This window comes from Grampus griseus (genome assembly GCF_964374135.1).
Source record: "Grampus griseus genome assembly, chromosome: 2".
NCBI classification, from domain to species: Eukaryota; Metazoa; Chordata; class Mammalia; order Artiodactyla; family Delphinidae; genus Grampus; species Grampus griseus.
Genome location: NC_139018.1, coordinates 139,664,528 through 139,685,147, shown reverse-complemented (window position 1 = coordinate 139,685,147; position 20,620 = coordinate 139,664,528). Strand labels below are relative to the sequence as shown.

Here is a 20,620-nt window from a genome sequence, read left to right as displayed (position 1 = left end):
AGTTTGTTCAGATTTGCCTTTTGGGGCTTAAGCTGATGTGTCAGCAACTGATACTCTGGTTTAAATAGGGCATCCTGGAGAGAGGGTTTTTCCTCGCTAACGGCTCCCCTAATCCTCCAGTTCCCACCCCCAGCTCCCGGGTCCCGGTGGGTCTCACCCCCCTCTCACCTCAGTAGCGCTGAGCTTTCCGCGGTGCCCAGAGACGCGCGCGCCGGGCGCGAGGGCGGGGTCCGGGCTGGTGCAGGGCCCAAGGAGGAGTCCGGCCCCTGCCGGCCCCGCCTCCTCCCGGCGAGGCCCAATAGGGTGGCGGGCCCCGGCAGTCCCGCCCCGGCCCTGACCGCTCAGCCCGCGCTTGGCAGGCCTAGGTAGCCCGCCGCCAGGCAGCTGGGAGCAGTGGCCGGCGCTAAGATTTCGCCTACCCCGGTTCGTTCGCTCGCTCGCCAGCCAGTACGACCCCTCACCCGCTCGGGATGGCTGGTTACCTGCGGGTTGTACGCTTGCTCTGTAGAGCCTCCGGTTCCGGGCCGGCCTGGGCGCCGGCAGCCTTAACAGCCCCCAACTTGCAAGAGCAGCCGCGGCGCCACTGTGAGTGCCACGAGGAGGGTCCGGGCGGGGTGCGCGCCTGGTACCGCGACGCGGCGTCCTTCCGGGTGGGGACCAGCGAGCGCGACCCAGGACGCTCGCGAGCCGGGGACGGCGGGGTAGGGCACATAAAGAGCCGGCGGACGGGGACGTGCTCCCCTGCCCCACCTTCCAGGCCGTGCCAGTCGCGGGGGGCGGGGGGAGGACTTGAAGGAAGGTGGCAACTGGTGGCCCGGGCGATGCCGGCCCTGCTGCCCTGCGCCCCCAGATTTTCCTGCAGGGGGTGCGGGGGGTATCCCGGGCTCGGAGCGTATTCTGCCCGTCCTGCGACCCTGGAGGGAGACAAAGCAACCGAGTGGGTACTGGAGCGCCTGGCCCGCTCCACGCGAGTGAGGTAGGGTCCCGGCGCGGTCCCTGCTCAGACAAAGGAGGGGAAGGAGGAGGTATCCACTTCCCCTGCCTTCTCACCCGGGCGCGCAGTGATCCCTCCTCGCTGTCAGGCCCTCGTCAGCTATTTTTGGAGCCTTTTACGCGAGAGTTGGAGGAGTCTCCTTTTTATTTTCGCTTTGGACGCCCCCATTCTCCTTGTCGACCCACTTGAAGCTCCATCCTGGGGCCTCTCCTTGGCTTGACCTGTCTCTTCTCGCCAGCCCGCTCCTGAGCTGCTCCTTGGCCCTGCCGCGCTCACCCGACTGGGGAGACCCGACAGCCGCGCCAAAATGTCACTTTCCCGAATTGTTCGTCACAGCTTCTGTGATACCCTTAGTTTCCTGCTTAGGAGAGAAGACAATAGTCTTAATAAGCAGGGCATAATAAGCAAGAGTTAGCCTGAACTTCCACTACCAAGGCAGGCTGCCAGGTCTGGCATTGGTCGGCCCCCTGGCTCTCCATCGCCAGCTACAAGAGACAGGGAACGATGTAGGTCCCTTAGCTCTGTCGAATGCCTGTTGCCACGGAACCCCCTATCCTGACCTGGCCAGCAGCTCCCTGGAGTGAGGAGGAGGGGATGGGGCCCAGGCAAGCTGGTCTTACTGCTAGAGTAGGTAATCTTTAACCTAGTGTGGGAGCAGCTGACCAGAGCTGAGAAGAGCCCCAGCACCCCACCTCCCCTTTCAAGGAGAAAGGGGCATTTCTGTTTTTCTACTCATGAGATTTATCTCTAAGGAGTCGGCCCTGCAACTCGAGGTTCTAAGTGTCCCCAGGTCCCAAAAAAGTTTCCCATGTGGCACCACGTTCAGCAAAAGATGGTGGAAGTTAGATACATTTTCCAATTCTCCCCTTTTTTTTTTCTGCACTGATGGTAAAAAAAGAAACAAAAAACCCCACACAAACAAGAAAAGCCCCTTTGAGGCCTGAATTTTGATAACACATGAAAAGAGCAGTCAGTTTCAGGTCCTTCCAGAAGCCCCCAAGTGGGGTTGGTTATTAACGAGGAGAACTTGGTTGGACATGAGACTGTACAATTGTGACCTCTGCTAGCTTGTTACTTGGCAACACTGCTGGAGACAGAATACTTGGCATTCCCCTTGATGACAAGGAAAGAATATGCTTTGGCTAAAATACTTTTGTGTTTTTGCTGCCAGGTAATTCCCACATGTGTCTCCTTCTAGTTTTGCAACTCATAGGCCTCCAGCGACTGCTGGTGGTGGTTCTGATTAAGTTAGTTTGGGGAAGTGAGGGACACTGCTCAGTGGGAGAATTATCTATCCTTCCTTGGCTCAACTCCTAGTCTGGGAACTTCTTCATTTCCTCACCCTGTCCCTTAACTTTTCAGATCTTGGTGATTTGCCTGCACTCTTAGATTCCAGAGGAAATTATTTAATGATTGTTCAGTTTTGCAGACCCACCAGTAGGGTTGTGTGTTCTCCACTGAGCCTTGTTTCATCCACATCAGATAAGACCACAGCTATCCCATCAGAGCTATTTTTGGGTAGTCGTGTTTAGGCCCAGTAGGTTTTGAGGAAAAGCCTCTAGAAAGGCTTGGGGCCTGCCTCCAGATCCTTTGTGTGAGGCTGAGGCCTCTTTCACTGATTCCAGGATGGGGTGCTGGACACTGCTGTCTGATTACTGGAAGCCAGCCTCTGTGGCCTGCCCTGGAGTTTACACTTTTGTAAATCATGTTTAAAATGCCAGCGGATTGCAAATATTAACACATGATAAACTGTGAGCTACTCCTGGTGCAGTTTTGTGGTGAGGACTCACTGACCTCTGTGTGGTAATGCATCCCAGGATGGGGGAGGGGAAGGAGTACTTTTCATCCAAAGAGGAGGTTATGGCAGAGCAGTCCTTAGCACAGATTGAATTGACCATAACTTGACATTCATTCATGGATTCAACAAATATTGTGCTTCTACTATGTGCCAAGCACTGTGCCAGGGACACTCTGGGGACAGAGTTGGGAATAAGAGACAAAAACTTCTGCCCTATGGAACTTAAATTCTAATGTGGGGACGGACAGTAGACAAGAACTAAGGAGAACAAATAAGCAAGGAAGGTGTGGGTGAAAGTTTGGGTAGGGCTGCCAGAAAAGACCCCACTGAATGCAGTACTGAGGGAGTGAGGGAAGCAGGCCATTTAGTGTTCAGGGGAAGAGAGGACTGCAGGTGCCAAGGTCACGACGCAGGAGGGCACCTTTGCTTGTTGGAGAAGCAGAAAGTAAGGCTGGCTCAGAGTGCAGAAGGCGAGTGATGGGACATGAGGTCAGACAGTGGAGGTCATGGGGGGCTTGTAGGCCGTTTTTGAGGATTTTGGCCTTCTCTGAGTGAAAGAGGCGGCCTTACAGGGTTTTGAGAGGAGTGTTGTGACCTGATTTACATTTTAACAGGAGCATTCTGGCTTCAGGGACCTGGTAGGAGGCCTTAGTCAGAATCTGGCAAGAGAGCATGGTGGCTTTGACCGTGGTGGCGGTACTGGGGTGGGTGGATTCTGGATGAATTTTGACGGAAGAGCCAGTAGAGGTTTTTTGGTGGTTTTGATGTGGGTGTGAGAGAAAGGGAGGAGTGAAGGATGACACCAAAGAAAATACTAGAGTCTCTTCCAGAACTGCTGCCCTGCCTTCTTGAGCCCTCTGGAATTGGGGGCTTCCCCCTACATTCTTCTGGGCCATGCTGGCTGAGCAGCCTCTCTTCTGCTGACAGCAGCATGGGTAGGAATGTGATGAAAGCAGTTCAGTTAAGTAGACAGGGAGGTGGAGGGGTGGCTGTCTTGGGAGGAACCTCTAGCCTGGAGGCTAGGTCTACTTACTTGAGCAGCAAGTAGATACTGAAACCGGGATGGTTTTGTTGTTTTTGTTTTTTAATGTTTATATATTTGGTGGTGTCGGGTCTTAATTGTGGCAGGCGGGCTCCTTAGTTGCGGTTCCAGGGCTCCTTAGTTGCGGCATGCAGGCTCCTTAGTTGTGGCATGCAAACTCTTAGTCACAGCATGCATGTGGGATCTAGTTCTCTGACCAGGGATCAAACCTGGGCCCCCTGCATTGGGAGCGTGGAGTCTTATCCACTGCATCACCAGGGAAGTCCCTGGGGATGGGTTTTGAAATCCTTACTTGGTGTTCGGTGCTAGGGGTTGGCCTAATGGGCCTCTTGTGACTGATGTAATTCCATCCCACACCCTGGCCAAGAGGACAGTGTTTGTGCAGCCTGTCATCTGAAGAGATCATGGCGGCTGTCCCTAGTAGGCCTTCAGGGAGGCCCAGCCACTGTTCTTTGAATTTCAGGTAACCTGTCACCTCTTGTCTCCCAGAGAGGGGCAGACGGTGTGGATGTCTCCACCATAGTGGCTAAACAACAGACATGGTCTCAAACTCCAATGCCTTGGGGCACTCTGGAGGGCACGTGGCAGGCCTGGAATGGAGTGAGAGGCTGTCCTCATACCAGCCCATCCTTCATCCTTGCCAGGAGTGAGCGTGGGCTCAGTGGGACGAAGCGACTCATTCTTCAAGAGGGACTGGATTTTTATGTAAAATCTTCTCGGTGTTTTTTTTTCTTTTGGTGCGGGGACTGGTTTAAATTAAACATTAAAGAATTTTTTAATTTCTTATTTTTTATTGTGGTAAAAAATGCATAACAAAAATTTCCATCTTAATCATTTTTATGTGTGCAGTTCAGCAGTGTAAAATACATTCACATTGTTGTTCAACGATCTCCGCAGCTTTTTCATCTTGCAGGACTGAAACTGTGTACCCATTAAACAACTACCCTTCCTCCTCTCCCCCCCAGCCCCTGGAAACCACCATTCTTCTTTCTGTTTCTATAATTTTGACCACTCTAGGTACCTCATATAAGTGGAATCAGACAGTATTTGGTTTTTTGTGACTGGTTTGTTTCACTTAGCAGAATTCCCTCACGGTTCTTCCATGTTGTAGAGTGTGTCAGCATTCCTTCCTTTTTAAGGCTGAATAAGATCCCATTGTCTGTATATAGCACATTAAAAAAAATATTCAAGTTAAAATCTATTGACCTTCTGAGTAAGGTATAGGAATTGTGAAAAGCTTAGGTGATATAGTTATTAAATCCTTACATATTTAATACTGTTTCTAATTTATCATGAGTTATTTCCCAAAAATGTTAATCACAGCTGGATTGAAAAAGTATTTGGGTAATACATAAAGTGTCCATAGGAGCAAGCACCCTAAGTTTTTATCATATGCTGATAGAGAATTGTTTTAGGTGTTACAGCTTATGAGGTCCACAGTTTGACTGAATGGGTTAAATAATCCTCTGTTGCTGTTTAACTGCATTGTAATTACCAAAAGTAATAATGCATGTAATTAAAAATAACAGAGAAGCTTTTTTAATTAAAAGATCTTCTGCTCCAAAAAACAAACAAACAAACAAAGTATTTGGGAAAGGTGGTGATGTTGTTTATATAAGTATACCACATTATAAGTCTACTGGTGATCCAAAGAGAATTTGTCTTTGTGGAGTTTGAAGCAAAAGAACAAGCGGCAAAAGCTATTGAGGTAGGTCCAGATCCATCACTAAAACATGGAAGCACTTCCTTTTTTAGTTTCAAAGCAAGTACATCCATGTTGAAGTGGTGGGCAGCCCAGTTTTGGAAAAAAAACTTGGAATCATGAACATAGTTTAACTTTTTGGAGGAAAGTTTTTCTTAAACTTCCTGGGTTAGTTCCCAGAGTCCTATTCTCCTCTTGAAGGTTCATATCACATTTTGTTTATCCATTCATCTGTTGGTGGACACTTGGGTTGCTTCCACCTCTTGGCTATTGTGAATAATTGTTATGAACATGGGTATACAAATATATATATATATATATTTTTTTTTGCGATACGCGGGCCTCTCACTGTTGTGGCCTCTCCTGTTGCGGAGCACAGGCTCCGGACGCGCAGGCTCAGCGGCCATGGCTCACGGGCCCAGCCGCCCCGCGGCATGTGGGATCTTCCTGGATCGGGGCACGAACCCATGTCCCCTGCATCGACAGGCAGACCCTCAACCACTGCGCTACCAGGGAAGCCCTATTTTTTAATTTTTTTGAGGAACCATCATACTGTTTTCCATAGTGGCTGCACCATTCTACATTCTCACCAGCAATGCACAAGGGTTCCAGTTTCTTTACATCCTCACCAACATTTGTTACTTTATGTTTTTTGGTCTTTTGTTTTTTGGGTTTTTTTGATAGTAGCTATCCTAATGGGTGTGAAGTGGTATCTCATTGCAGTTTTGATTTGCATTTGCTTAATGATTAGTGACATTGAACATCTTTTTATGAGCGTATTGACCATTTTTGGAGAAATATCTATTCAAGTCCTTTGCCCGTTTATTAATCAGGTTATTTGTTTTTTTGTTGTTATTAAAATTGCCTGATTTTTAAGCCTTGGTCACCAATCAACATTAAAGAAAACCCCTACGACCTGGGCCAAACAAAATGAGCCTCTGCTGCTATGACTCACATCACTGCCCCCAGTCCTCGGCTCCTCTGGGAAGTTGCTTTGAGGGAGGCTGCACACCTGACTTTGATAACAGCGCTGCTTGCTCTCTCCATTACTGATAGGTTTTCCCTTCCATACTCACTCTTTGAGGACAGGCATTGTTGTGTTTAGGTGTTTCAGGAAGGGGTGCTTACCCTTAGCACCTGGTTGTAAATAAGTGGGCCCTGTGGTCTCTGAGGGTTTGACACCTGCATACACAACTGGGAAGGCTGCCTGCTGTGATCTTGATATTGAGCTCCCCCATCGAGGAGTGTGGTGTCCAAAGACACCAGCTGCTGTGCCTGAAGCCCAAAGCTTGAGCAGAGCCCAGGCTGAGGCTGAACCCTTTAGGACTGGCCCCAAATGGGTCTCTACTTAGGGAACTTGATTACCGTAGGCTCGGTACATTAAAAAAAAAAAAATTGATTGGCTCTCATCACATTAACTCATAGAAGATGCTCCTAAAATCTAAGCTAGCTCGCAACAGCCCAACAGACTTTCTGTAGGTCCTAAAGCCCTTTCCACTCAAGCTTTAGACCAGAAATGCTGAAGGAATTTAGTAGCTTGGGTCCAAAGTCCTCACTGCATCTTGGGAAGAGCTGAAGCGGTGTCAGCCGTGTCCACCATGTTTTCTGGGGAATGAAATATTTTGAGTCTGTGTTTGCTTTCTGCTTCTCTACATATGGCCCACAAAAGCGTCCAGAGGCTGCACTTGAGCCAGGGCCCTGGGACACAGGTGAGGCCTATCCTGACCCTGACACAAGCCATGCTTCCTGGGTCTCATTTTTCTTCCCTATTAGATTAAGAAAAACAAAAATCTGTTTGCACATCTCTGGAAAGTGAGTTATTCTGCTGCACATAATTCACCTTTTTCTTAGCGGGTTGGGATGTCATCATGAGTCATGGCAGTGGTGTGTTTCATAGGACAGTGATGTGTTTGGGGTCTTTTGGGCTTTGGTCCCTTTTGTTTTCATGAGCCTAGGTAGCCATGCTTCTTCATTTTTCTAGGCCTGCTTTTCACAGGCTTCTGTCCCTTGCTGTCAGCCGAGCAGATGTCACTTGGGGTTTTCATCCTGTACCCTCTTCTGATTTGCTGTGTCTAATCTTCGGTGAGTTGAAAGACCCATAGCTACATCTGTAAGGATTGTGTGTAACATAAGACTAAATGGGCCCTAAGTAAGGGCTGAGCAGGGCCCCTTTGGGGACAGGGCCCTGCTTTCATCTGGGGTTCAGCAGAAGGTGACACTTCCTGGGGTGACTGAGGCAGGGTTGTAGGTTTCACATAGATCTTGTTGCCGTGCTCTTCAGCTGCTGTTTCTTCCAAGGCTGTGGCCAGAGGCACATGCTGGTGCTTGGGTGCCCCTGCTGCAGGTTAAGGGTCAATAAGCCTCACCCACAGCAGCCTGCACTGATAAATTGGATGGACCATTTTCTTTCTTTTTTTTGGGGCTGTGCCCCACGGCATGTGGGATCTTAGTTCCCTGACTGGGGATCGAACATGTGCCCCCTGCATTGGAAGCACGGAGTCATAACCACTGGACCTCCAGGGAAGTCCCGTGGACGATTTTCTTGAGTTTTGTTTGGAATTCACTTCCCAGACTGTTGGTTTTTCTCATGAGTCAGACTTTCCTTGAAGAGCCTCCACCAGCTCCTGTTTCCTCCTCTACCATCTCCCTGGGCCTGGATCAGTCACTCGTCCAGTCCTTTGATGCATCTCTGGCAGGACTGGCGGACCTGAGCCTGCGTGGATCAGGGCTTCTGCATTCCATTCCCAGGTGCCCATCAAGGAAGGTGTGGATCTTCCTGGATCTGCTGTTTTCAAGCTGTGTGAGCTTTGGCAGTGAGCTGACAACCTCTCTGAGCCTTAATTTCCTCACATTTAAAGTGGAGATAATGATACAGTAAGTCCCTTACATATGAATGAGTTCCTTTCAGAGAGCGCGTTCCTAAGTCCGATTTTTCATAAGTCCAACAAAGTTAGCCTAGGTACCCAACTAACAAAATCGGCTCTATAGTACTGTAATGTAATAGGTTTATAATACTTTTCACACAAATGATACATAAAAAACAAACAGACACACAAAAAATAAAACATTTTTAATCTTGCAGTGCAGTACAGTACCTTGGAAAGTACGGTAGTACAGTACAACAGCTGGCATCCAGGGGCTGGCATCGAGCGAACAGGCAAGAAGAGTTACTGACTGGAGGAGGGAGAGGAGGTGGGACATGGTAGAGCCGAAGGATCGGCAGCAATAGGAGACAGAGGGCAAGCAGCAGTTTCACTCATTCACATCCTGGGCTTGAAATAAAGATACTGTACTACTGCACTCTATACAGTACTGTACAGTAAAGTACACAAAAGCACACCCACTTGTAGAGGATGCGAGCATGTGACAATGTACACCAGACACATGAGCTAACTTACATGATTGGACATGCGAACGCATGTTCGCATCTTTGAAAGTTCACAACTTGAAGGTTCGTATGTAGGGGACTTACTGTACTCCCCTTGGGAGTGGTTCAGAGGATTAAATGTGAAGGGTGTGGTACACCCTCAGGCCCATGGGAGGTGATCTATATAGTTTCCCTGCTCACTTCATGTTACTCAGGCTCTCAGGTTGCAAGCAACAATCAGAGGAAGTGTTTGGAAGGACACGGGGTAGCTCATGGAATTGCAGGGATTGGACAAGAGGGGATTCCAGGCTACCCTGGGGAACTGGGTGGCAGCAGCCGAAGGCAACCTCTGCCCGGCTTGCTGCTTGACAAGGTGACCCCAGCTGGCTCTCATTCTCTGTGTTGGTCTCCTCTGCTGTCAGGTTCCAGGAGAAAGGATCTGACTGGCCAGGCTGGCATCTGGCTAGTCCCAGCTGGCCAGACTCAGCGGGGGATCCAGCTCCCCCCGGGTGGTCCCGGGGCTGCTCCTGCAGGAGGGGGAGTGAATGCTGGGCAGCTGGGCCCTGGCTGACACTCCTCCCTCCATGGTGAAGGGTGGGTCTGGCCGGAGAGGAGAGGGGCTCCCCCACCAGCCTCCCGAGGGGTATGATGTGCTATGTGTGTCTGGTCCTAGATGCCGACAAGAGGATCAAGGTGGCGAAGCCAGTGGTGGAGATGGACGGCGATGAGATGACCCGTATTATCTGGCAGTTCATCAAGGAGAAGGTAGTTCCCTCCCGAAGTGGGCGGCCTTCCACATGGCCGGCCGGGCTCAGTGTTCAGTCCCCACTTCGGGTCCCCAGGGTTCACCCGTCACCCTGGTGGGCAGGAGCAGTCCTGATTTTCCCCTTCCGTCCACCCTTCTGTCATGTCCAGACCACTCATGGCTCTTAAGACGTCAGGCAGGGGACTGTCCTCAGCCATCCGTGTCACGTGCTCGTGCCAAAGCCAGCATGTTTTCAAAACTGTGTGCAGATTCAAGCCTGACCCTGTATCATGTCGTTTTTTTGTTTTTTTCATTTGTTTTGTTTTTTTCAAACTCGTGTTTCAGCATGAATTGACTATCCTTCGGGACTTTCTTCTTTTCCTTTTTTTAATTTATTTTTTATTGGAGTATAGTTGAATATATCATCTTGATCTCCTACATTCCTATGTGCACCCTTGAGGGAGTGAGAGAAGAACAGGGCCGGAGTGCGGGGGGACCACATCATTAACCTTTCCTTAGCGGTTCAAGGATGTCATCGCGAGTTGTGGCGTGGGGTCTGTTGGAGGACAGTGATATGTTTGAGCCACCATGGCAGACGGTTCCCAGGGTGGCTGCTTGGCTTCTCCAAAGTCGCTGTGGGCTGGGTCTGCCTGGGAGAGCACCTTGTCCATGTGCCTGTCCCCAAGAAGAAGGTTGAGAATCACCACTTCTGAGTGGGAATGAAGAGGGAACCCGCTGTATAGAGAACCCTAGATGCACTTGGAGTTGGGGTTTGGCTGAACTGATGGGCCACCGCAGGGGGGGTGTGGTCCACGCTAGGGGATGAGCCCTCCGAGGGGCTGCAGCCTGGTCTGCCGGCCTCTCTCCAGAGCCCCGGCCTCTTGCCAGCTTTGACCAGCCCACCGCTGGCCTTTCCTCTTCCCTGCCCTGACGGGGTGTCCCCTGCCACCGTCCCCACATGACCCCGAGTCACAGTCATCTGGGCTGATGCCAGGCCCCGGCCGTCTGTCTCTAGCTCATCCTGCCCCATGTGGACGTCCAGCTCAAGTATTTTGACCTGGGGCTCCCAAACCGTGACCAGACCAATGATCAGGTCACCATCGACTCCGCGCTGGCCACCCAGAAGTACAGCGTGGCTGTCAAGTGTGCCACCATCACCCCTGACGAGGCCCGTGTGGAAGGTGCGAGGGGCGCGGGGGCGGGCGGCTGGGACAGTGCGGGCTGGGAAGTGACCCTGGTCTCCCTGCGAATGCCCAGCACACAGCGGAGCCTCCAAGGTTCCTGTGGAGGAGGCTGGGGAGGGGAGGTTGAGGGCTGGCCTGGGTTCCACAGTTGGGGGTGGCAAAGCTGGGGCCAGGGTCTGTGTCCCCTGCTCCCAGGCTGGTGGTGTTTCTGCTGTGCCGTGTGGCTCTGGCCAGTGTGGGTGTCACTGGTCACAGAGCTGATGCTGACACTGTCACAGTGAGGACAGCCTCTTTGGGCAGCCTGCCCCCCTGGCCTCCTGGACTGCTTTGCAGGCAGGTTTACAGAGAGACTCTGGGGCCCCCTCTGTCCAGGGTAGTGCTGGGTGTCAGGCCTGTGTCCTTCAGAGGCTCGGAACGTCCTTCGTGTCCCGCCACTGTCTTGGCACTGCAGGTCTGCCCTTTGCCTCTGTGGCCGTGGAGCGGTCTCAGGTGCCCCACCAGGCTTGGACAGGCCTCTGGTCCTCGGTTCTGGGGGCTGCTCTCGAGGGTTCCATGAAATGGCACCAGTGTGTGGGTAAAGGATCCGGGTTTGGGAAATTCAAGAAAGGGTGGTTTCAGAACTTGCAGAGTTCTGTCTCCCCACTTCCTGCAGTATGAGGGGCCTTAAGGAAACCTTCAAGACATCTCCAAACTCTGCAGGCCTCCTCCTGTCAGGCAGGTTGTTCCCGACCTCAGGGTATGGAATCATTTTAGTGCTAAGCTCTTTCAGCTGGTTTTCTTTGATTTCTCCTGAACCCTGGGATTCATACATCCCCACTTTATGGACAAGGAAGTAGAGGGTCACAGTCTTAGTAATTTAGGCTGAACCCAGCGGTGAGTGGCAGTGCTGGGGCTAGAACCAGAGCATCTGGAGTGAGGCCGCACACTGCCAGGTTCATCAGACAGCTATGTCCAAGTGTGATGTGGGAATAATAATAACTGACAGAGGGGACTTCCCTGGTGGTCCAGTGGCTAAGACTCCATGCTCCCAATGCAGGGGGCCCAGGTTCAATCCCTGGTCAGGGAACTAGATCCCACATGCATGCCGCAACTAAAGATCCTCCTGCATGCTGCAACTGAAGATCCTGCATGCGGCAACGAAGATCTCGCGTGCCACAACTAAGACCCGGTGCAGCCAAAAAAAAAAAAGTATATATATGTATATGTATATACATATATGTGTGTGTGTATATATATATATGTGTGTGTGTGTATATATATATATATATATATGTATATATATAAAATAACTGACAGAGCCCTTACCATGTGCCAGCCACTGTTCTAGGTACTTTACACATGCATGCATTTAATCCTCACGACAACCCAAAAGGCCAGGTGTTTTATCAGCAATTTCATTTTATGGCTTAAGTTCAGCCACTTGCCTAAGGCTGACAGTCAGAGGTGGTGCCACAGCTGGACCCTGAAGACAGGAAATCTGATTCGGGAGCCCACGTGCACACTCTAGACTCTGCTGCTGCTTCCCCGCAGATGATTTTTAGGACCCCCATCTGTGTTCTTGCTTGGGGTTCAAATTCTGGTTGGAAGGTGGGGGCTGCAGTGGGGCCACTTCATCTTTGTCCTCATAGAGTTCAAGCTGAAGAAGATGTGGAAGAGTCCCAATGGAACCATCCGGAACATCCTCGGGGGGACTGTCTTCCGGGAGCCCATCATCTGCAGAAACATCCCACGCCTCGTCCCTGGCTGGACCAAGCCCATCACCATTGGCAGGCACGCCCACGGCGACCAGGTCGGCCACGGTGGGAGTGGGGCTCCAAGGGCCTGGGTCCCGCATCTGGAGCACTTGGCCTGAGCCACCCTCTCACCTCTGCAGTACAAGGCCACAGACTTTGTGGCTGACCGGGCTGGCACATTCAAGATCGTCTTCACCCCAAAGGACGGCAGCGGAGCTAAGGAGTGGGAGGTGTACAGCTTCCCCGCTGGTGGCGTGGGCATGGGCATGTACAACACGGATGAGGTGAGCAGCGGCTCCCCGGCTCCCTCCCCCCACGCCTGTCTCTCCATCTCCAGCCACATCGGGTTGGTGGTTCTGACTATTCCTGCATCGGTGGCCTGAAGGTCTGAGGCCTGAGAGCAAATGCATCTTAGGTGTGTCCGAGGGCCCTGCGGTGGGCCCGGTGTGGAGGGCTGTCCCACTCCTGCCCAGCCAGGTGCTTGTGCTCCCCACCATTCCTGCACTCCCTCTCGGGTGCGTCCTTGGGGGCACATTGGTGGTCAGCTCTTGGCTTACAGCAAACTGGGTAAGCACTTCTTCCCCTCCCTACCCCCACCTCTTGGCTTTCCTTTCCTCTGTGGTTGGGCTCACTCTCAGGCTGTGAAGAAGTGGCCACCAGTAGCTTCAGGCTTATTGCTGCCAGCCTGGCTACCCTATCAGAAAAGAGCCCCGCCTTTTTTTTTTTTTTTTTTTTGCTGCACTGTGGCATTCAGGATCTTAGTTCCCGGACCAGGGATTGAACCCATGCCCCCTGCAGTGGAAGTGTGGAGTCTTAACCACTGGACCACCAGGGAGGTCCCGGAAAAGAGCCTTTTTGCTCATGATTCCAGCAAAAATACAGGCCTGGGTCACATGGCCATCTCTGAGCCAATCATGGAGGCCCAGGGGAGGAAGGGCTCTGATTGGATAAGCCCAGGACACACTATCAAGTCTAGAGACGGGCAGGTGGGCTGAGGGCATTAGCCCCACCCCAGCCATATGGTCTAAGAAGTGGGGAGGGTGGTAGCTTTCCAAAGCAGTTGGTGGGGCTACTTCGTCCCAGAAATTGGGAGGGGGATGCTGGGCCAGTAGAAACAATAGATGCTCACTCCAGGGAGGCTGGGTTAACCCCGGCTGCCTGCGAGGGTCCTGTGGAGGGAAGGGATGCCGTTCCCAGGGCCTGGGCCCGCCCTGGGGGACCACACCAGGGACCTCTCTCTCCCTGCAGTCCATCTCGGGTTTTGCGCACAGCTGCTTCCAGTATGCCATCCAGAAGAAGTGGCCACTCTACATGAGCACCAAGAACACCATTCTGAAAGCCTATGACGGGCGCTTCAAGGACATCTTCCAGGAGATCTTTGAGAAGTAATGGCCCCTCCCTTTAATACTTCTCAGGGACGCCATGGCCCTTCTTCCCTGTCCCCTCAGCCGCCCTTACCCACCCAGAGAGATGGCTGTCCCAGTGCATCTGTCTCAGCTCTGAGGCTCAGGGAGGGATCCCCAACCTGTCAGCCTCCCGCTCTCTCCCCACAACAGGCCCTTTTGCTCCCAGGCACTACAAGACTGAGTTCGACAAGAATAAGATCTGGTACGAGCACCGCCTCATTGACGACATGGTGGCTCAGGTCCTCAAGTCTTCGGGCGGCTTTGTGTGGGCCTGCAAGAACTACGACGGAGACGTGCAATCAGACATCCTGGCCCAGGGTACGCTAGCAGCACCTGCTCCCTGCGGGGATGGACTGTTGATTTTCCCTAGCTGGGGGGATTTTCTCCTTCGGGGAGAACACTTCTCTAGCGGAGCAGCAGGACTGGGGCTTGCCTGCTCATTTCAGAGTCTCCTGTGGACAGCAGGGGCCAGGGGCTCCCTGGTGTCTGAGTGAGGAAGGATCCTAAGTTAGCTTTGGACTGGGGTATTACTAGGGCTGCCGTTCCAGAGGAAGGAGGACGTAGGAATTCAGGTGCTAAAGGGCTAGATGTGTTAGCCCTGAGGTTGTTCCTGTCCATGAAAGGGCCAAGTGACTCTGCTTGGCTCCAGGTTTGGACTAGGTTTGGCTCTAGTAGAAAAAGGGGAGTAAGCACAACCGGATGCTCTTTACATTACAGAGAATTTGTTTTGCACAGTAAACCTTTTGGATGTAGGAGAATATTGGGGATGATGCAAACCCCCAGGCCCCAGAGCATCCTGAAACACAAATTGGGTTGCAGCAGAAAGCCTGCGTGAAGCTGTTAGGGAAGAACAGAAAGAAATAGCCCAATTGTATTGGGAATGAGAGCAGGAAAGAGTGGGAGGAGGCCACATGTATCCATAGCGAGTGGAAGAGAAACCAGGCTCTGTGAGAGGGGGCGAGGTCTAGCTCCTGATAAGGAGAAAAGTGAGGCCCACGCCAGGTTGTGATGAAAAGGCAGAGGGTCTCAGTGCTTTATAAAAACCTTTGACTTTATTTTGAAAAGTTTGGTGTGATCCTCTCACTAGAACAATTCCCATCTAGGATGGGAGCATGAAAAGCCCTAGCAGACAAGAGAAAGGCGTGAAAGGTACCCTTAAGTGTATGAAGATTGGTGAGTGTGAAGGTCCCAGGTGCAAATGGAGAAGGGATTCCCCCTTCCTCTGCCCCAACAGCAAAAATTCTTACACAAATAATTTTCCTCTAGAAGTTGCCCACTTTTTCTTTCTTGGGCATTCAGAATTCTTATTTTGGTGCTGTGGGGGTGCTTTTGAAAACTAGGAGACCTTGGCCACAGAAAAGGTTGACATCTGGATTTGGGAAATCTTGGAAATAAATCACAAAGCTTTAAAGTGGCCTGAAAGAGCAGATAAAGTGATCACTGTGAAACAGCTGGCTGCAGGCTTTATTCTTTCTGCTTGAATGAGCCTCCTGGTCACCAGCCAGGGTGGGTGGGCAGAATTTTGGGGGATCTTATGCCCTGGGGGGACCATAGACTCTGGGGCACCTGGAGGTAGGGGATGCAGAATTATGCTAACAGGCTGATGACAGCCACCTCTGAGTGCCCCTCTGCCCTGTACTGGGCCCTGGAGACCCAGGACAACTGTAGACAAGCCTGAAACAGTCTCTGTTCTCCCAGTTATAGGTGGGGGTGGGTGGAGACACAGCAAGGAAGCAGCTACAACAGCTGGAGGGCAGGTGGGCTCAACCCCAGTGGCCTGAGGAAAGGTGCCGGCACCGAGAGGATGTCTTCCTACTTTCCAGGCTTTGGCTCCCTTGGCCTGATGACGTCCGTGCTGATCTGCCCGGATGGGAAGACCATTGAGGCTGAGGCTGCTCATGGGACGGTCACGCGCCACTATCGGGAGCACCAGAAGGTGAGTGCGAGGACCGTGGCCTCATGACCATCTGCCCCCGGGGCCCGAGCCCACTGGCCCTGAGGGCTGGGAGCACGGGCCTGGTCCTGTCAGTCTAGAGGTGGGCAGCTGTGTCCAGGTGGCCCTCTTGTTGGCTGGTTGGCTCTTCATCCCCCTGTGACCCCTTCCCCCAGGGCCGGCCTACCAGCACCAACCCTATCGCCAGCATCTTTGCCTGGACGCGTGGCCTGGAGCACCGGGGGAAGTTGGACGGAAACCAGGACCTGATCAGGTGAGTGCAGAAGGAGCGCCTGAGGATCTGGGCAGGTTATGGGCCCTGGCTTCACACAGCTGGGGTCTCACTCTGCCCTGTCCCCTGCAGGTTTGCCCAGACCCTGGAGAAGGTGTGCGTCGAGACAGTGGAGAGTGGAGCCATGACCAAGGACCTGGCGGGCTGCATCCATGGCCTCAGCAAGTGGGTGGCCTGGGGTAGAGGGCAGGGCTGGCCTTCTGGGACCTCGGGGTCAGGTGGAAAGAAGCCCAGGGTCCTTCTTAGAGGCCTCCTCCTGAGTTAACTTAGCTGCCGGGGGCAGGACAGGTCCATGGCCCTGGGGGATGGCTCGGGCCAGCCTACGCACACCAGGCGCAGCGAGTGGGTCCAAATCCCTGAGGCTAGCTGCTCAGAATGTTTCCATCCCCTGCTGCACCCATCTCCCAGCTTCTCCCCAGAGAGCTTGTACCTAGTTGCCCACTCACCTGGAAAAGCAAAGACAGGCCTTACTGGGTTCCTGCCGAGTTTGCTGTGGCCTCTTGACCGTTGGCTCCAGGTGCCTCTGGCCTGTAGACCTCCCCGTGACCGCACGAGGGGGCTGCCGTCCGGATGCCTGAGCTCAGGCTCTGCCCTGGGAGGGCCCGGCTGGAGCGGCCCTCACGTGCAGGTGCTCTCTTGGCAGTGTGAAGCTGAACGAGCACTTCCTGAACACCTCGGACTTCCTGGACACCATCAAGAGCAACCTGGACAAAGCTCTGGGCCAGCAGTAGCGGGTGGGAGCGCTGCTGGCTGCCGTGGCGGCCGGGCTGGGGCCGAGCGGGTGGCCACAGGTCCCCCCCAACCCCGACATGCCCCCGCAGCGGAGGGTGAGCCTCACACCCCCTCTTTGGAGGCCTTTCTCGGGGACACTCTTTTTTATAAGCAAGATGTTTTTAAAAGTATCTGTGTGTTTCCCCTCATGGTGACATGAGGCAGGAACGGTGTGTTTTACCTCAGCCAGTGGTATGTTTTGCATACTGTAATTTATATTGCCCTCGGAACACATGGTGCCGTATTTAGCTACTAAAAAGCTCTTCACAAAACAGTCTGCTGTGTTCGTCCCTGAGGGGAAGGAGGCAGCTGGGGCCTAGAGGGAGAAGCCCTCAAAGGGCTGGCGGATTCCCCCGGGGGCTGCCCGGGGTGCCTTGGGTCACAGCAGGCCTCTGTCCAGTCAGGGGGCCACCGGGGGGAGGGGACCAGGCAGAAGGCCTGTGGGTTCCCTGGAATTTCCTAGCACGACCTGGCTTCTGTATCCTCTTTTCCATTTTGAGATTGTCACTTCCGATAGAGTACGGTTATATATATATATTTTTTCCTTTGATAGTTTTAACTTTCTAAACGTGCCCAGACCTCTTTATTTGCGTTTCTCAGTCCTCGAAACAGGTCCCACACAGTGGCCGCCTCAGTTCTCTTCCCCACGGCTGCCGGGGACTCAGGCCTGGGCCTGTGAGTGCGGCCCCCATGTGGTCCAGGCTAGTGAGTCCCAGACTTGGGTTCTTCTTCACCATTCTGTGGCAAAACTTGGAAAAGTAAGTTTATGAAGTTGCTATAAAGCTAAACAGATCCAACTTAAAGGGCTATCCTTTATTCGGGGATTATGTTCTACTTCTGGTGTTAAAATGTCCTAGGGAAGAGTTGTGTCTTTTTTTTTGGCCGCATGGCTTGCCGGGTCTCAGTTCCCTGACCAGGATCTGCAGTGAAAGCGCAGAGTCCTAACCATTGGACAGCCAGGGAATTCCCGAGTTGTGTCATCTTGACTTGAGAAAATAAATACTTGGCAACCCAAAGTCCATTTCCCACATTTGGGTGGGCTCTCACGTATTCTGAAACCCAATAGCTGGGAGCCTTGGTAGCTTTGAGATGGGCTTCAGCTGCCCACCTCCACTGACAGCTGCCTTCTGCGCTAAGACCACTCTTCCTCAGTAATCACTGGACTCCCGGCGCTCTAGGAGGAAAAGCTGGCGTAATGACTCTGGCTGGCCCAACTCCTGGGGGGAAGCTCAAGGTTTCCGGCCTCTTCCCCATCAGTAACGAAGGGCTGGCAGCTCCCCAGAAGGCACAGCCTCTGAAGCCCAGTCTGGCATCGGGAGCTGGCTTCTGTCCTGGTGGCCTGTTGGTGGGGAAGCGGCTTTTTCTCTTCGAGTGGTGGGAATTCTGGGGCCTTGACCTGCGCCCCTTTCTCACGGGCTTGGAGCTCTGCAGGTGGCCATTCTAGTGCAAAGGATGGGCTGGGGCTCCTCTGGGCCCCCAGAGAGGGAAGCCTTGTAGGGAGCTCCTTCTGAGGGAGGGGTGAGGACCGGGTCCCCAAGAACCATGGAAAGAAGCACTCGCAGTCACCTCACTAAAGAATATTCATTTATTTATAATTATTGCTAAGTAAACTTCTCTTTTAAACAGGAACATAAAAACACAGTAGGGCTTTGCACAAGTGGAATTTCTAAACAGTTGGTTTGTATACACGTCAAAATAAGTTAGAATGGGATTTGTCCAGGAGTTTCCAAGTCACCCGAGAGGCTGCACGCCTCTTTTGAAAAGGTTGGGGTGGGGTGGGGGTGGGGACCGGAGCCTTGCCAAGACCACCGCCCACCCAGCTCCAATTGTGAGTTGTGCTGCTTCCTTCTCTCAGCCTTGCCCAGGTCCAAGGCACAGGGCATGGGGGGCGTTCAAGTATTGAACCTTGCAGAGGGCTGGTGCTGATGGCGGGGCTGGGGGCAGAGAGGAGAGCCCCACCCTGGGGGCCAGACCGTCTCTCATGGGTTTCCAAGACCAAGGCCACTGCACTGGCAGGGAAGAGGAAGAAGAGGAGGTACAGGGTTCTTTTTGGTACCAGGGGAGAAAGAAGTTGTGGGAAGAGGTAGTTTGCGGGGATGATGCTTCTGCTCAGCAGGAGAAAATGTCTTCTACAGTGACGGGGTCACTGCCACCTGAGGGTCATCATGGCGGGCACCTGGGAGGCTGGGGGGCCTCGGGGTCTGGAGAGCCACAGTCGGGGCGAGGCTCCCGTGAGCCCCAGCCCTCTTATTTGCTGCTTAGCATGAACTCTAGCAGAGAAGGAAGGGGCACCTGGCTGCCTGATCCCGAGGCTACCTTGTCCTCCCCTCCGTCCTGATCTCAGCCACCCTGAGGCCTGGCTTGGTCCTTCACTAAGGATACGGCCTTGGGGGCACCTCCCTCCTCAGCCGCTCCCCGCTTCCTGGTTTCTGGGCTGAAGCTGGTGGCTTCACCTCCTGTGCCTCTGGGAATGGCCTTGCCTGCTCCCCTCCACGGAGGCTGCAGGGGGCGAGTGGGTGGGCGTCTGGGTGCCCCAGCATTCCTGAATGTGCTCTTTCACCGCCCTGGGCCTGCAGTCTTCAGTTCCGGGGCAGGAGCTGGCGCGGGGACCGAGGAGATGAGAGCGGGCTGGCGAGGGAGCGAACCGTGGGCTGAGCAGGGGCGGCAGCCCGGGCCGCTGCTCTGGGTGGTGCAGAGCAAGTCACTAGCCGGAGGAGCTGGGAGAGGGTGGACGGCCTGCCGGGCTCTGCCTCCTCCTGCCTCTCGCCTTGGCCTCCGGAGGCTTCCTGCCAGCAGCTGAAGCCCCAGGGCCAGACCGACAGTGCCTTCCGAGCCCGAGTCCCGCCAGGGCAGGCCACGCTGCTCTTGGTTGGGGAGGCACAAAGCACGCACAGCACACGAGAAAGCTTCCGCTGGCAAAAAGAAAATGATCTCCATCAGAAAAGATAATAGGTGACACAGAGTTGGAAAGGAGAAAAATAAATTACCTTCAAAATACCCCCCTTTGCTCAAAAAACCTTTTTTTTTTCCCTCTATGGTCTTCATTTTCCTTTTTAAATATGTTGCTCTTCCTGGGACCCTGCTGACTCTTGGCTGTCCCCATCCTCAAAATGGATACTTATTAGACCTTAAATAAGAGGAAAACTCCAGGCCCCCACCCCTACATAGGCCCTCCTTGGCCTCCTTAAGGACAGCCCCTCTTGGTCCCCAACGACCCCATCACTGGTCCCCCCACTCAAGGGGCCTCCATCTGTCTTTGTTAGTGTGTGTCTGACGCAAGGCATGTCCTGGCTTTGTCGGGGGACCCTGGGGTGGTGCCCCACTTCGAGACAGAACTGGATAACAGTTTGCTGAAATCCACTTTAGGGACGCCCACTTCCAAACAGGGCTGTAAGATGCGAGGCTTCTGGGGGTCGGCTGGAGAGGACGGTAGCTGGGGGTTGGGCTACACCCCGCTTTCCTAAGGCCAGGACCAGGCCGCATGCACACCTGGCTGGAGGAGAGAGCGGGAGGCACCAGGAGGTAGAAGGCAGAGGGCCCTGCCTGGCTGTCCATGGACAGGGTGGGGGAATGGGCTCTGGGCCTGGGCTTTTTGCAGCCCAGGGGCCGGTGGGGGGTAAGGGTGGGGGGCAAGGCTGACCAGCACAGGAGCT

At 53.3% G+C, this 20,620-nt stretch overlaps 1 protein-coding gene across 1 annotated transcript; it reads left to right on the top strand.

Moving 5' to 3' along the window:
- Positions 1–343: 343 nt before the first annotated feature.
- On the top strand, positions 344–17,922 carry IDH2 (isocitrate dehydrogenase (NADP(+)) 2). Its single transcript, XM_082647482.1, has 11 exons — positions 344–585; positions 9,577–9,668; positions 10,664–10,829; positions 12,461–12,621; positions 12,706–12,849; positions 13,814–13,950; positions 14,138–14,289; positions 15,795–15,907; positions 16,081–16,178; positions 16,269–16,361; positions 16,840–17,922. Exons 1-11 carry the CDS (start codon positions 471–473, stop codon positions 16,925–16,927), a joined length of 1,359 nt encoding a protein of 452 aa, XP_082503608.1. The 5' UTR covers positions 344–470; the 3' UTR covers positions 16,928–17,922.
- The last annotated feature ends 2,698 nt before the right edge of the window (positions 17,923–20,620 follow it).